This window comes from Leuresthes tenuis, unplaced genomic scaffold, assembly GCF_036924035.1.
Source record: "Leuresthes tenuis unplaced genomic scaffold, fLeuTen1.0.hap1 SCAF_24, whole genome shotgun sequence".
In the NCBI taxonomy this organism is placed as follows: Eukaryota; Metazoa; Chordata; class Actinopteri; order Atheriniformes; family Atherinopsidae; genus Leuresthes; species Leuresthes tenuis.
The window spans coordinates 11,463,264-11,477,996 of record NW_027325378.1 but is presented as its reverse complement, the minus strand read 5'-3'; the positions used below and the strand labels follow the sequence as shown (position 1 = coordinate 11,477,996).

The 14,733-nt window shown below is 41.8% G+C and overlaps 1 protein-coding gene across 3 annotated transcripts; it reads right to left on the bottom strand.

Annotated features, from left to right (window-relative positions):
* Positions 1–7: 7 nt before the first annotated feature.
* Positions 8–14,606, bottom strand: plcd1a (phospholipase C, delta 1a). Of its 3 annotated transcripts, none has more exons than XM_072378878.1 (15): positions 14,403–14,606; positions 10,581–10,743; positions 6,340–6,568; positions 6,107–6,236; positions 5,798–6,026; positions 5,465–5,666; positions 4,922–5,066; positions 4,623–4,775; positions 3,203–3,352; positions 2,953–3,109; positions 2,755–2,871; positions 2,475–2,653; positions 1,517–1,652; positions 1,285–1,434; positions 8–987 (listed from the first exon to the last, which is right to left on the bottom strand). In XM_072378878.1, the coding sequence occupies exons 1-15, from the start codon at positions 14,421–14,423 to the stop codon at positions 896–898; spliced, it is 2,253 nt and encodes a 750-aa protein (XP_072234979.1). In that variant the 5' UTR covers positions 14,424–14,606; the 3' UTR covers positions 8–895. The 3 variants fall into 3 exon arrangements, with proteins under 3 accessions (XP_072234979.1, XP_072234978.1, XP_072234977.1); XM_072378877.1 differs by having other exon boundaries at positions 10,585–10,743; XM_072378876.1 differs by lacking the exon at positions 14,403–14,606 and adding an exon at positions 13,172–13,368 and having other exon boundaries at positions 10,585–10,743.
* Positions 14,607–14,733: the final 127 nt, after the last annotated feature.

Here is a 14,733-nt window from a genome sequence, read left to right as displayed (position 1 = left end):
GAGACTGGTTTTATTTGAGGACTAGTGCAAACACAGACAGGCGACATGACAAACTGAAGGCACTGAGGCTGTTATGCAAAAAACAACAATAAAAAACCCAACCTGTAACTTTAAGTAACAAAGAATTATGATTTATTAAGTGTTGATCAGACCTTAAATTTGCTTAAATGTGCTCCTCATGTTAATAGTTATAAACGAGGGTCAGATGGCATCTTTAGACAGCTGTTTAACATGTGCATTCAAAATGAATGGAGACATAAAACATGCACAAACACACAAACATTTACCGTTTGAAGATCAACAATCACTACAGACCCCTGTGATCATATGAAGTATAAATCAAGGCTTGTTCTAGTCAGTTAAAGTAGCAAAACACAAAAATGGCTGAATGCTTGTGTCTGTCAACAAATACCTTATTTTCATGGGTAAGATTTACAGTATATCACCCTAAAAGTGAACGCCAGAAAGCACTGGGGAAACTATGAAATAATAAAATACTGCTCAGAGACTGCACAGCCAGTATACCTGAAGCTGCTAGTCACATCAAACTCACATTAATTATTACACCCCCTCCCCTTTAGCGACTACAGTTTAATGACTGCCTTTAAATAATTCCTTCTCATTTGATACTCTTTCACCCACATTTTCATTCATCCTCTACAGGAACTTTCAAACTAACTGTTAAAAAGTTAAAATGACACAGCCACAGAAAGTCTCACTGACCACAGTTTATCTGCAGCTGTTGTTCTTTGGCTAGAGAGAGAGGAATAAAAAAAAAAAAGCTTCCACCAAGAAAGACGTTCCTGCTAAATCCAATCAAGGTTTATGCTGCTGAGCCTTAAAACTGGATAAAAGCAGTTGAGAGTTTGGAAGAAAGCTGTTCTCCCATTTGAGCCTACTGAGCATCCAGGAGCATGAGATGCACGAACACTCCAGCAGAGGGGATGGTGTCGCCTCTCTTGGTGAGCAGTGGGACATGCCGATATCCTGAAAAATAGGAAGTGAGTTTTAACCTTGTCAGCAAATGAGGGTTGATATAAGGAAAGGAAATGAGGAGGCGGACTCGACAGCTGAAGTCATGTAACTGAATTAATATTGTCACAGACAACTGATAATGCAAAATTAAATAATCTCATGACTGTAATTCTCAACAACCTTTACTTTGTACTTTGGAATTTGTTGAACACCATGTTTTTTCAAATCTTTTTTTCAGTTTAGTTTCTTAACATTGTAGGCTAACATCTAGTATTGAACTAGTCTTTCTGTCTCTTCTTCACTTCTTACCGTTCTGAACGCTGGTGAGCGGCAGACAGTATTGTCCAATCAGATCGTTCTGGGATGTTGAGTCATAGTCCTCCACCACAAACTGCACCACAGCCAGCTCTGGGACATTGATGACAAACTGGAATTTCTCGTTCCACATCGGGTTGAACCCTGAAATGACGGATACCGGGTATTAGCATGCCGTATAGTTTGAGAAACACTTTGCTCTGAAAAGAGCCGAACTTGTGCTCACCGTTGTTTTCAATATAGTGCGTCTCCTTGCTGGCGTTGTCTTCTGGGACCCCGTAGATCTCGACTCTGACCAGAGGGTCCACGATGGACTTCTGCTTGTCCTTGTTCAGTTTAGGCAGCTGCTGAGCTGAGATCACCTGTTGCATTCAGAGACAACACGACATGGGTGATCTGTCATTATGTTCTGACGTGTATGAGCTCACAATAGAAGGACAATGTAATCTATTTTTCACTGGACCGCAGTTGTACAACAATAAAGGCACGGAACAAAGCCAAATTTCATCCATTGGGTAGAGCACTGGTCTCTACTGCTACAGTCCAACAAAACTATGAATGGTTTTGCGAATCACAAAGCTAAGGCATGACAACTTCGGATCGACTATCCTGCAAAATCTTTCATGTGGTTTCCTTGCTTGCATTTTTTTGTATGAGTGTAATGTACACTGCTTTTGTTCTCCATGCCGGGAGAGGCCCTGCACTCTCACATAACTGATACAACAAGAGGTTAACAACAAAATTTTACTTCCCATCGGCCAGTGTTATATCCGATCTTTTCATCAAAACAAGAATTATATTCAAGCTCGGTTTCAGAAAAAAAAAAGGAAAAGACCATATTTAAATTCTAAATTTAAATCTCGTTATTGGTCAAAAGAGGCAGACAATTCTTGGACTGATGTGAGGTGGAACGGTTACTAAATTCAAACAAAAGTAGTGACCCATAAGACCCGACAAAAAGAAACATGGCTGTCTGTGAATCCTGGACAGATTAAAACAAAATTCTACAGCTTTTAAATGAAAACAGATTCAGCTGTGTTTCAAACTCTCATTTTCGGGTATATCTGCTGGTGCTACATCACACACCTCAATGATCTCATTGGTTGCTGGTCTGTAAAATTGTGTCAAGAGAGACATTTTTGTCTGCACTTAATGATAAGGCTCTTTTGAGGTTAAACTCTCACCATGACATTAAAGTTCTTGCGCTTTAGCCAGGGCCCTTTGGTAAGTGTGTTGGGATTGAACTGAGAGGACAGGCTTCTCATGTATTCAGGTTTCAGGATGTAACCACAAAAACCATTCGGCAGAAACCGGCCCTGGTTTAGGTACATCTCCTTAGAGGGAGTCTGGAAGTTCAGCGCCACTAAAAAAAAAACAAGTCAAGACACAATTGTACATTAACCTTTTACTTTGCATTTAATCTGCTAATGATCGGATTTCTGCATTGGATAAATTAAAGCATACCAATCTGGCAGCCAACGTTCCACATGGGCACAGGGTTATAGTTGGAGGAGTCTGTTCTGGAGCCAGCAGGGTAGATCCGACTGAGTTTGTCCATGTTGTGATGGATGAAGGCGGTGGCTGCGAGAGCACATTGAAACATTTACTCTGCTGTTTCTTATGTAACTCTCACATCTCTGTCAAGCAAGATGCAGTGTTTACCTGAGGTCTCTGCCAGGTTGCAGGCTTTACCCTCCTTGAAGGACGACATTTCATAGAAGGCCTGGTTGTCTCTGGCATGTTCAAAGCCGCTAAAGTGGACACTCTTGCAGTAGATGACGATGTCTGAGAGCTCTTTGGCAAGTTTAATCTTTGATTTCTGAAACAGAGGGAGACACAGACCAACATGACATCTGAGACAAAAACTAGCTTTTCATTCACTTACCAAATAAGCAGAAAGCATTTGACCCACCTTTGGTTTAGCTTTTTGACCATTCTCCTTGCAGTCTGCAGCCTCGTCCTCCTCGGACACCGTGTCTTCCTCTATGGTGGTGCCATTGGTGAAGGCTGCATCCAGCTTGTTCAGTCGTTTTCCCTTGATTAGGAACTTGCCCTTCAGCTCCTAAACACATGCCCCCAAAGTACGTTTTCATGTTTTGTAGTGCAATTTCTAAAACCTATTACTGTAATGACAAATAAGGAAAACATATATTTCTCTTTTGTAATTGCAAAGAGTATGAATTTGTGGTTACTGTGGCTCCTGCCCTCCCAACAGCCAAAGAAAAATGTATGATGAACATTTCCTTTGAGGTTGACAATGCTGCAGGCATTCATTCCATCTGAGCTAATTTTTCCTTTATAGGAGTTAAGATAGTTAGATTTTCAGCAAATAAATCCAATAACAAGTGGAATCTGTAAAATGCAACACTGTGAGCTCTCTGTTAGAACAGACCAACATTACTAAAGTTACTGTCACTTTAAGAGAAACAGCGCTCACAGTGAGAAGTGTTTAAAGAACTTGTTCAGCTGGGGTTAATGAAAGAATGGATCCACGTGGTTTTTTGTGCAAGTTAGGTCAAGACAACCATTGAGCATCTGGTTCCTCACACTCTGAAGTGTGTTTTCCAGAGGACACACACAGAGAAATCTACCAGAGCACACGGAGAGCGCATCTTTAGCCAAGGCCAGTATATTATTTTGCAATTTTTAGAAATGCGACCAGCATCTAAATTTAGTTGGTGCTTCCTTTGCCTACGCTCCACCTCTCCACCAAGTCTCATGAAACTTGAGCTGGTAGTTTTGTCTCACTCACTTTGTCAATGCCCTAAATACATTTTTTAGAGGAAGACAAAAAGAAGATAATGGTTTCAATGTCTGAGAACAGTGAGAAATGCCCCTTTGTCGCAGATAAAAACAAAAACAAAAACAAAACAGACACAGATGTAAGTTGCAGTGTGAAGTCACAACTAAACCCAGTTCACATACAAATCCAATTCCAGCTGCCAAAAACCTCTCAAGGCATTTTCACAGACACTGCTGGGACTTGTTACCAAATCTCACAGCTACGTATTAGTAAATTAGCTGTAAACGCAAAACTCGAGATCTTCAGAGTCCCAGCATGTGTAGAAAGAGAAAAAGGTCATTTCTGCTTTGATAATGTGTTAGTGGTGTGTTTAATGTTTCACTTTAATCTGATCAGCTTCCTTTCCCAGACACATCTAAGAGTCACGTAAACAGGAAAGTGAGAAATCTCGCAGAGTGGTTTGTTAAGTTAAAAGGGATTTCAAGGAGTGGTCCCCCCTTGGTGCCTTTTTCAGAAGATATTTATAGCGACTCTCCAGACAGTGACTGTAATGTGATGTTTCAGTGAATGTGGACTGAAGCTTGCATACCTCAGGTGAAGGGAAGTTAGAGGGCATGCTGTTTCCCAGAGGCTTTGTGACCAAAGCATCCCCCAGGATGGAGATCAAGTGATGAGCCATCAGCTTTTGTTGGTCCACTGAGCAGTGATTCTCCAGGGACAGAATCACTGGGTAGTCAGATGTCTGGGAAATACAGGAGGCATTATGAAGCTGAAGCCAAGAGCCTTTTCCCGTCATTAGGCAGGCAAAAGGCAGGAAATGAAATGCAATGAGCTGTTATCAGCAGCCTCATATATTCGGTCGCACAGGTAATGCAATATCTCACGTACTTTGAAGGCGTAGTCTTTGATGGCTTTGATGACGTCTCTGAAAACCACTTTGGATGTGAGTGTGTAGCCGTGATAAATAACAGGCTCTCCGTTGGCTCCGTCCCAACAGTCGAGCTCCACGCAGCGGCAACTCTTCATCAGTGCTCTGCAAGGAGAACAAAACTTTGTTACCATCTTCTCGGAGAGAGGGAGCCTGAGAGCACAGGGACAAATTTCAGGTGGCATGAACATTCACAGGCCTTCGAAAAAGCCCCTCTCATTTTACCGCAGCTTTGAGCGCTCTAAAAAAAGGTAGACACAGTCATATAGATGTGGTTGTCTGAAAACCACATCTATTCTAAACCAAAATCTTGCCAAAAACCACCTGTAGCTTAGATACCAATAAACACAAGCAGGGATGAGTATAATATCCTTGTAGTACATGAAGTGTGTCAAATGCAAGCACAAAAGCAAGTAAATTAACTGCCAAAAAAATCGGACCTTTTTACGTCAAAATAATGTCATTTTCTGTTCTCTCTTTACTTAACATTTTAAAATGCTTACTTTATGTAAGCCTCTGTACTGCTGGGCCCTTTGAGCTGATCCTCCATCAGGTAAGTGTTGTGAGAGGATGAGATGAAGTAATGGTTGAGGGGCTGGCTCATGTCCTGATACACAGGTTTGTGCGCTGGGTTGAGGATGGACCCATCCTCGTGTTGGAGGTACATCAGGAAGCCATCTTTGGTCATGTGCCTCTTCTGCTTTGCTGTGATGAAGGACAGAAGGCAAGGACAAATGATGAACATGGCAAGAGGAGCGGGCTACACAGAGCAAAGTTAAACCCAGTAAAGTAAAACACCCTCAGTGACCAGCGACCATGTTGAGAGTGAACTCTACCTGCTCCATCCATCTCATATTTCTCAATCAGCTTGTGAGCGGCCTCCACCGTCACCTGCTCCCTTTGCTCATTCATCAGGAAGTTGAGGAGGTCTCTGTCGCTCATCTGACCTCCCGTTCGGGCGTATGTCTGATAGATCACGTCTATCTCCTCGCGATGTGTCAGCAGGTCATAGAAGTGCTTGATCTCAGAGCCTTCCAGGGAACCTGAATTTGACTTGTCGCATTTCTGTGCAAAACAAAGACACATTCAGACAAAAAAACATTCCATCTGACCAACTACAAATTGTATGGATATTTTTTACTCACCTTAAAAATTTCCTCTGCATAGCTGTCGTCGACTTCGACGTTGATCTGTCTCAGGAAGTGCTTCAGCTCCTTCAGGGTCATCTTGTTGTCATCGTTCTTGTCGGCTTTTCGCATGCAGTTGATGATCCAGCTGGTATTTAGATGTAAGGATTTGGCTCACTCGCAAGAACAGACAAACCTTGGAAAACAGGTGTGCAAATAGGCTTCCCCTTCAAAGGCTGTAAAAAGGATACTGCTCGCTCTTCTGCTGGTGGCTGAGATTGTGCAAGTTGTTGATGATCTTCTCCAGGCTGGTGACCCACCGATTGGCCTCCTCTCCAGTGGCTGCCTTCAGGTCGAGGTTCTTTTTGCTTCCCTTGAAGATGATGGAGAAGCATTGCTCCTCCACTCTGGGGTCAGTGTACTTCTTAAGCCCCTCTGACTGGCGGCCCTTGCGCACTGATTCAATGTCATCGATGGAGACTGTTTAGAGAGAGCAGGGTTCTGTTAGAAAGCTTGGCTGCAGAAACGTCCCTGTGACTTAATTATCAGAGATCAAGTCTAAACTTCAAATGAGCCAAAGACAATATTCAAATCATTTAAATTATGACGAAGGCAGGTAGATCACCTGATATCCATTTTACCCCCATACCTTAACTTCACATTATGACAGCGTTGTAGACAAAACTATATGTGCAGATGTGTGATATGTATGGGAATAATACTTTCAAATAACACCTTATTACAGCATTCATCACATTCTTTTGTAATGTAGACTCAAACTGGCACAGAAGAGCAGTCTCATACTTTCAGTGCTGCAGTGTTTGACTGCATTCATGAGCTGGAGTGTTATAGATAAATAACCATTTGGCTATCAGTAACAGTTATCCCTTGATGCAGCATCCTTTCCTAGACATGACTGTATCTTGTGGCAGCAAACTGCTTCTGCCAGAGGTCACAACAGAAGCTGTTTTAATATCTTATCAACAGGAAGGCTTTTGTTTTAGCGTGGTTGCTCACTTCATTGGCCTTCACCCACAAGTCTTAAGCAAAAAGCACATACCTCTGAGACCTTTTGGCATTCTTGACCACAGACAGTAGACAAGAAAAAGCATTATTGGTTATATGAGGCTGAACTATAACAGTGATGCTGCATGTCATAAGACTAAAACGACAAGAAACAAGATTGTAAAATGTTAGACTGAACTGAGAGAGACTGCTGGAGTGGAGCATTTTTGTCTAGTGGCTATTTTTGGAAACAACTGAAACAAAGAATAATGAGCTGAGTCACAGCAAATACTTTTTGACCAATCAACTGACTGAGCAAAGTAGACTGGGCTTTTCTGTAAGGGGACCTTAAAGAGGCAGGAGCTGAAACAGACCATCTCAATCAGAAAATGGTGCTGCGGCAGTGAGCAGAATCAGGAAGAAAAAATGTCTTGGAATTCTATATGAAAACTTTCCTTCTCGTAAACCTGAATATGAAATCTTTAAAGTGTGAATGAACACAGTTGCTCTTTAATTGATCAAAAAGAAGACTGAAAAAAAAAGGACTGAGACTTGAACGTATAGATTCTCTCCATGGGTCCAGCTGCCAAACACATTACAAAAACTTGTAATCTGCTAAACACTTCTTTTAACCCCCTCTCCCCAAAAAAAATTCCTCTGAGATTTGATTTCTCACTTTAAAAGTCTAATCTTGTTGTGCTTGTCTTACATTCAAGCACACATGAGCATCAGACAGGCACGCAAAATAACTGGCCAACATTTCTCAGGCAAAATGCTTTGATTTACTACCCGCAGAAAGACAAAATCTGCCACAGGTTCCTGCACATGTGGGCTATCTCAGGCCATACATTTCAGGCCAGCTCTATTATTGAGCAGCTTAATGTAGGGAAGAGCATGCATGACCAGACATGATGTAATCACACTAAATGGCAACAACCACCCTTGTAACAAAACACCAAAGAGTGGAGGCTAAGCTAAGACGCCATGTGACGTAGCTGGACTACAGTAAACAATGTTTCTACCCTTTACATCCCAAGAGCTTAATAGGAGCGACAATTGTTCCTCTGAGAATCAGAACTGTTTGCGGTAGGATGACTCTAAAGGTCAGACTAGAAAAACACTGAGGGAGGGGGAGTGGTGAAACCCACCGCAGTTATCAAAGCCTCGGCCTCAGGCGACTGCTGGATAAACCTCACCTTTAAAGTTCTCAGCAGACAGGGAGTGTTGATTTATTCTTGCACAGTATCTCCAAGAAAACAGGCCAACGCAGAGGTTGCGAAAATTGGACCAATTTCAGAAAATCCCTTCTGGAGACACTGACCACAATGTCAGGGTCATGTCATCCACGTCACGCAAGCATTGCTTGAATACCAGAGGAAATATTACACAAAGACAGGGTTGTGGCAGTCTGACAAAGTTCATGCTGCTGTTTGTGAAAACTGTTTTTCTCGAAAGGGAAGAAACAGACAGGATTCAGTTGTCAGCGAGTTTATCAGGTCGGGGGTTGAGTTAGCTATGTCAGTGTGTGTGTGTGTGTGTGTACAAACTTTAAAGTCAAGTTAACATTCAGTTTGGACAGTACATACAGTACGATCTCAAAATGTAGAGGAGAATTATGCACAAAATCCAAGTTGGGGAATGAATCGGGGAGATCAGAAACCAAATACTTGCCCTACATTTTGGTTTATTTTGAATACAAGCCAACAAATATTGTGTGCAGATAATCACACTGATGAATGAGATTTCTAAGTAATCGCAACCTTCATGTCTGCTACAACAATCTGACTGGTAGTAGCATGAGGGTGTGAGCACCTCAAGAGAATAACTGTGTTATGGATATGATAAACACTGTGTGCCATTAAAAAGCAAGAGAAACTGAAAAAGATTCTTACAGACTGTCTGGACCAGAAAGAAATGCACAGGAGAGAAGGGCGTTTCTTTCACTTAGTCACAGATTATGGATTAATGAAGATACATGCATAGACAGCTGGGTAGCAACAAAAATCTGTCACCCTGAGATCTATCTATACATTTTTGGTTTAGTATCCTCCTGTAGAAAATGTTTTGAAAATATTGGCCAGCTTGTTCCAGGTAGGACATGTTCTACAGAACAGCTCATCGTATAATTTGTTCATGGACTGGGTCTTTTAAGCTGACCAGTGCACATCTGATGAATCATGTAATCACGAGTATATCCTTGTTGTTCGTAAAATAAGTGCGGTGGTGTATCACCAAATTATTGTTTGTGTGACTACACAAACACTTTAATCTGTTCTCCGGTCAGCCAGGATAGTTGTTTGTGTATCTCCCACACATTTGTGAGGAAAGAGTGAAATATCGTGAGTTTTTCCAGACCGTCAAATGTCATCCAGATAGTTCAAGCAAACTTCAAACAGTCAGATGAACCGTGGAACCACACAGAAACAATAAGTGATTGCAAGCAATAATTATCTATTGTCATTACACCAACTGTATGCTTAACTATCAGCACTGGACCCTGATTCATCCACATGTTCGTGTATCTTCCACACAGACAAGATGGATTCTCTCATCATGGTGAACTCACAAAAGCATCTCAAGGTAACACAAGCACAGGAGCATAGATTTAATCATTCAATTTGAAATAAAGAAGCACTACATAGGTTTATCTCCTCCAAAATGGACAGCGAACAACAAGTGTTGTTTACTGTTACAGCCTGGACAGACAGTTATAATATATCAACCTCTTTACAACATGTAGACTTAACAGTCTCCACTGGTAAAACAGAGCAGTAGTTAAAAGTTATTAAAAAGTGGTTAATAACAATAAATACTCATGTATGTATGACACTGTCTTACCTTGGCCAAACTTACTGGTTACTGTGGGTTGCTCTCACGAACAGGAAAGCAATATAACGTGCAGCTTATTTCCGTAAACAAGGAAATGCCTGTGGACCCCTAAGCCCATCTCGGCGCGGTTGTGGTCATGTCAAAAAACGGCTTGTCTGTGTTTGTTCATTGCTCAGGCTCGGGGCAGAGGTTATCAGCCCCAGCCATAGTTGCTGGGATGGGAGGGAAACAGAAATCCAAACGACATGTATGCATTCACACCCTGACAGCAGATCACTGAACCAAAACTCAGACAGATAGTCTCTCACACACACATACCAACAAACACAGGGTGAGGATGTGCGCTAGAGTTTTCCACTGTGTCTTTGACCACATCACAGCATCTATGTGAGCTGTTTCCATTCCTCCACCACCTATTCTCACATATGAAATTTCAGGGGTGCGTTTGTGTGTGCGTGCTGTAAGGCAAGAAGCTATTGTTCAGATCTGAAAGGAGAACCCTAACTGGACAGCATAATAGCAAAAGGTTGCGCAGGTCAGAGAGGCAGTGAGAAATACCGGCCCAAGTTGAATAATTTACTTTTCCAAGACTTTTTTCATCCAGTCACCTAAAACATACACAAAATATCCAAACACGTTGTCCAAAAGCTGATGACACTCACAGGTCTGGTTTCGCTTGAATGTTTTCTTGGACTCGTGCCACAAGGTCCTACAGTCCTCCTGCAGTTTGTAGAAGCGATTCTTCTGCCAGGAGTTCGAACGAATCTTAACCAGCTCCCCTCCAACCAGCAGGAATTGAAGATCTGCATCTCCCTCCAAACCTGAAGGGGTTTGGACAGAATGGACACAATGAATTGCATTAGACACACCAATCAGGCAAACGAGTGAAAGGCAGAGTGAAAGATTATCATGGGTCCTGGGATGTCACTCTGACTCGAACCTCTCAGGTAACAAAGCAGTTCTACAGTAATAAAGATTTCAAATGACTTTAGCGCCAAAACTTTGGCAATAACTACTTAAAATGAAATGTTTGAGATGTTTGAGACCATCTTTGTGTCTATTCAGCCTGTGGGCTTATTTTTTACATGTGCCTCAGAGTTATACTGATGAAGGTTATACTGACTATCTCCTGCTTTCCCAAAGTTTCATTTCTTGTAGCTTACTAATACAACATCAAGCAACCGGGCTGTAAAAAATGTTCCGTATCTGTGGAGACTTCATGTAAATCGGATAAGAATGAAGCAAGCTGTTGATAACGATGCATGGCAGCAAACATCAGAGGACAAAGAAAAACAGTATCTAGATTTTCTATTTCCATATATGGAAAGAAAGCAGAAAGGTTAGTTCACTTTCTCGGGTGTAACTCCACTGGTCATCTACTACCTTCAAGCAGTTTTGGCACTATACAGCTTAAAACTCTAGCTTAGGCTATTACATGTGACTGCTTCCATTAAAAGTCAGCAAAATGTATCAAACTCATGATTTTAACGGTATCTCAATACTTTTCTTTTCTGATAGTGAACCTGAGCCCTTCTGAACACAACCTGTTCTTCTGCGGAATGAATATTACACCCTTTAGGTCATTGAGAGTCATCAGTCAAGTGAAGCAATATGATGATTGTGGCATTCTGGGATGGGTGTGTGATATCAGCTGAAAGAATGATTCATAAGTCGTGTCAAGACACTCCATAACAATACTGGTAAGACAGTCCTTAGCTTTTTCCGTCTGCAAAACTTTGTGGGTGGGACTGCACTTTGCACGGGGACTTGAACTGATAATTAAACACAAGGCACTCTGTACCAGAGAATGAGAATCAGCAGTGAGCTGAGGGCATTTGAGGAGAACTACAACTCTGTTGGGAGTGGATGAGGCTTGTAGGCAGGGTCACAACATTACAGACATTTTTTCCACAGATTGAGCCACAAACTCACAAAGCTTACAGAGGCTGTTTATGAGTCTCTGGCTCCTCTGCAGACAGGGAGGGGTAACGGGCACAAGAGCTTTAACACCGCCTCTGCTCAGCCCGGCTGTCTGGTCGCTGGTTTTCACTCCGTCACTGCAAAGCGGAGCCTTCGTTCTGTTTGACATTTACTTCACCAACTTTACCTGCCTTTACTTTAAGAGGGGGGCACGTGATTTGAGTCGCCCACCAGTTTTATGTGACAAAAACACCCTCAAAAAGTTGTATGTTTCATATTAGAGACACTCCCTAAATCGGAGTATTCGGTTCCAGATGCAAGGCCAAGAAGATCTAAACCTGCACTATGTGTGCACCCTGTAACGCAAGCTAGGGCAGGAAAACTCCAAGAGTAAAGGTTAAATAACACCTTGAGATGCTCCGAAGGAATGAGGAATAAGGAGTTTTGCGCTCTGTGTTAGGATTTGGATGTGGCAGTGCTTTTATTTTTCTTCATGAGTTACAAAAAGGCCAGTTTGAGACTTAAAAGAGATTTTTGCACTGCTTAAAAACAGTCATCCACAGCACAGAAGCACCCAGTGTAACACTTGAGAGGTTTAATCATTTACAGTTCACACAAGGCGCATGTCTGATGTAGCATTTGAGAATGGTTGCTGGGGTCTACTGAGGGCTGCGTTGAACTTAACTAGGCCAGGGCAAAAATATAGGTTACAGATGTCCAACAGCTGTTTACAGTAATACCACTGGCTTAGAAACTAAAACTTTCCACGAGATGTACTTAAACCTATTAAAAGGTTATGGGATTGGAAAAAATATATATATTTGTAAATAGTTTTAAATGGTGCGTTATTGAGAAGTTGATTCCCCTCCCGTAACAGTCCGAGTCTGCTGACATTTTCCAACATTTTCTGCTGTCTTCTCTTTCAATTTAACTGATTAACCAGGAGAAAACAATGGGGTCCTTTGAGCGTCGGTTTATCATGTTGCTTGTGCCCCCATTTGAAAGACAGATGTCATGTCATTTTCAATATAACCATGCTCTGTAGCCTCTGACTTGTCATCCCGCCTTGGAGGAAAAAATTCACGCCCCGAGGCGATTAAGAAGCCTCTTTAAAGGACAGTACACACGCACACATGTTCACTCCAAGCAACACAGATACCTGGTCTATCCTCGCGAGGTTACATGCGTTAGTATTAAGAACTTCCCCAAATCCAAGTTATTCAAACATAGCGTGTGTGTGCGCGCGCCTCTGCTTATGTTGGCAAAACAAACAAAGCGCGCGTCACCCTCAGCGTCGGGCACAAATTGGACCTCTGGAAGTGGACTCACCTAGGCGTTTTCCATTCTCCTGCGCAACTCTTTTCAGGTGCTCCTGGAAAGCCTGTTCCTCGGATTTCGTCCTTTTTGGACGTTTGTGTAAACAAGACATCACGGATCAACTTTTCTGTTTAAAACAATAAGTAGTCGGAGTTTAAACTGAGCTCGGTGTGGAGGAGAAGCAGGCGCCACATAGTTTCTCCCCTCATGGGGCGGGTCTAAACGCATGTATTACTCTGTTATAGCAGCTATATTCCCCTCAGGCGACTGATGAATTGGTACTTTGGAGAAGACTTTGAGCACTACAGACGGATCTAGCCTCACCTTTAATTATTTCTTGACTAGTTAAACACTCCAGAAGAGGTGACTGACTCTTTAGTTTTTTTGTTCTTTTCAATAACGTTTCATTCCAACTAGAAATACTCTCCAGTTGTTCAAAAAAAAAAAAAAAAGAAGATAAAATTATGATTTCCGCATGAACTCAACCGCATATGCCACCCTATCTGATTCTAAACCAATCTAAAAGCAAAGGTATTTCAGCTACACGTGTGATTCGGTCAACACAGAGCTCATGAGCTGTGAAATGGCGCCACCGTGTGGGAATAACAGAAACTGCAAAAGGAATTCCATTGGCCTGTACCTTGAAACCCCAAGTTTTTTAATGCACAACTTGAACGTGATATATATCTTGTAATCTGGCCAAGTCATTCATCACCAGGACATAAAGCAAATAATTGGAATGCGGTTTTAAATTCGCTGTAAAGGGAAAAAAAAAAAGAAACCCACAAAGAGGAAACTGGGAAGTGTGTCTCTGGTGCCAGATCAATGAAAAAAAAAAAAAACTATTTCAGGGCACTGATTTGTTTTCCCATGTTTAACTTCATTAAATGTGTCTAATTGTTACCTATCTGAAGAATACAAAAAAAAGAGAAAGAACTTCTACGTTACCATGAGGAAGTAGCCTCACTTCAGGACTTAGATAAAACACTAAATAAATAGGTAAGTAAGTAAGTAAATGACTGAACACACACACACACACACACACACACACATATATGTATATGTATATGTATATCTATAGATATAGATATAGATATCTATATCTATATCTATATCTATATCTATATCTATATCTATATCTTTATCTATACATATATATATATATGTATATATGTATGTATCAAAACAACAGGATGACAGGTAATTATGCAGTAAATCTGTGCCCTATTACTGATAAACTCACCATGTCTCCCAGCTTTGCCATTTTGTTCCATTCTGATTCCAGTCTAAATCAGTCACCATACACCGTGTTAGAGTATGCGCTCCGTGAACTTGTGTGGAATTATCCCAACCGTGTAACTTCTCTTCTCGTCCCGTGCAGGGAAAATCCACCTCTTGTCCCCCACCGAGCCTGTCCACACAGTGCACACTTAATACCAACCCTGGGCTCTTATATGCTATAGCAGTCCACACCCACTGGAACACCAGTCTGACAAGAATACCACTGTGCCTGTCTGCTCTCATGACTTTCAGTCATTCAGCAACCTGCTTACCAATGAGCTACACCTTTGAGA

Bases quoted from the DNA above. Each gene is read 5' to 3' on its own strand.
- plcd1a (XM_072378876.1), bottom strand. From the start codon at position 13,271: ATGTCTTGTTTACACAAACGTCCAAAAAGGACGAAATCCGAGGAACAG. The intron at 4,776-4,921 runs GTACGTGAGATA...TGTATTTCCCAG, and splicing joins TCAAAGACTACGCCTTCAAA to ACATCTGACTACCCAGTGAT. The intron at 3,110-3,202 runs GTGGGTCAAATG...CCTCTGTTTCAG, and splicing joins GTCAAAAAGCTAAACCAAAG to AAATCAAAGATTAAACTTGC.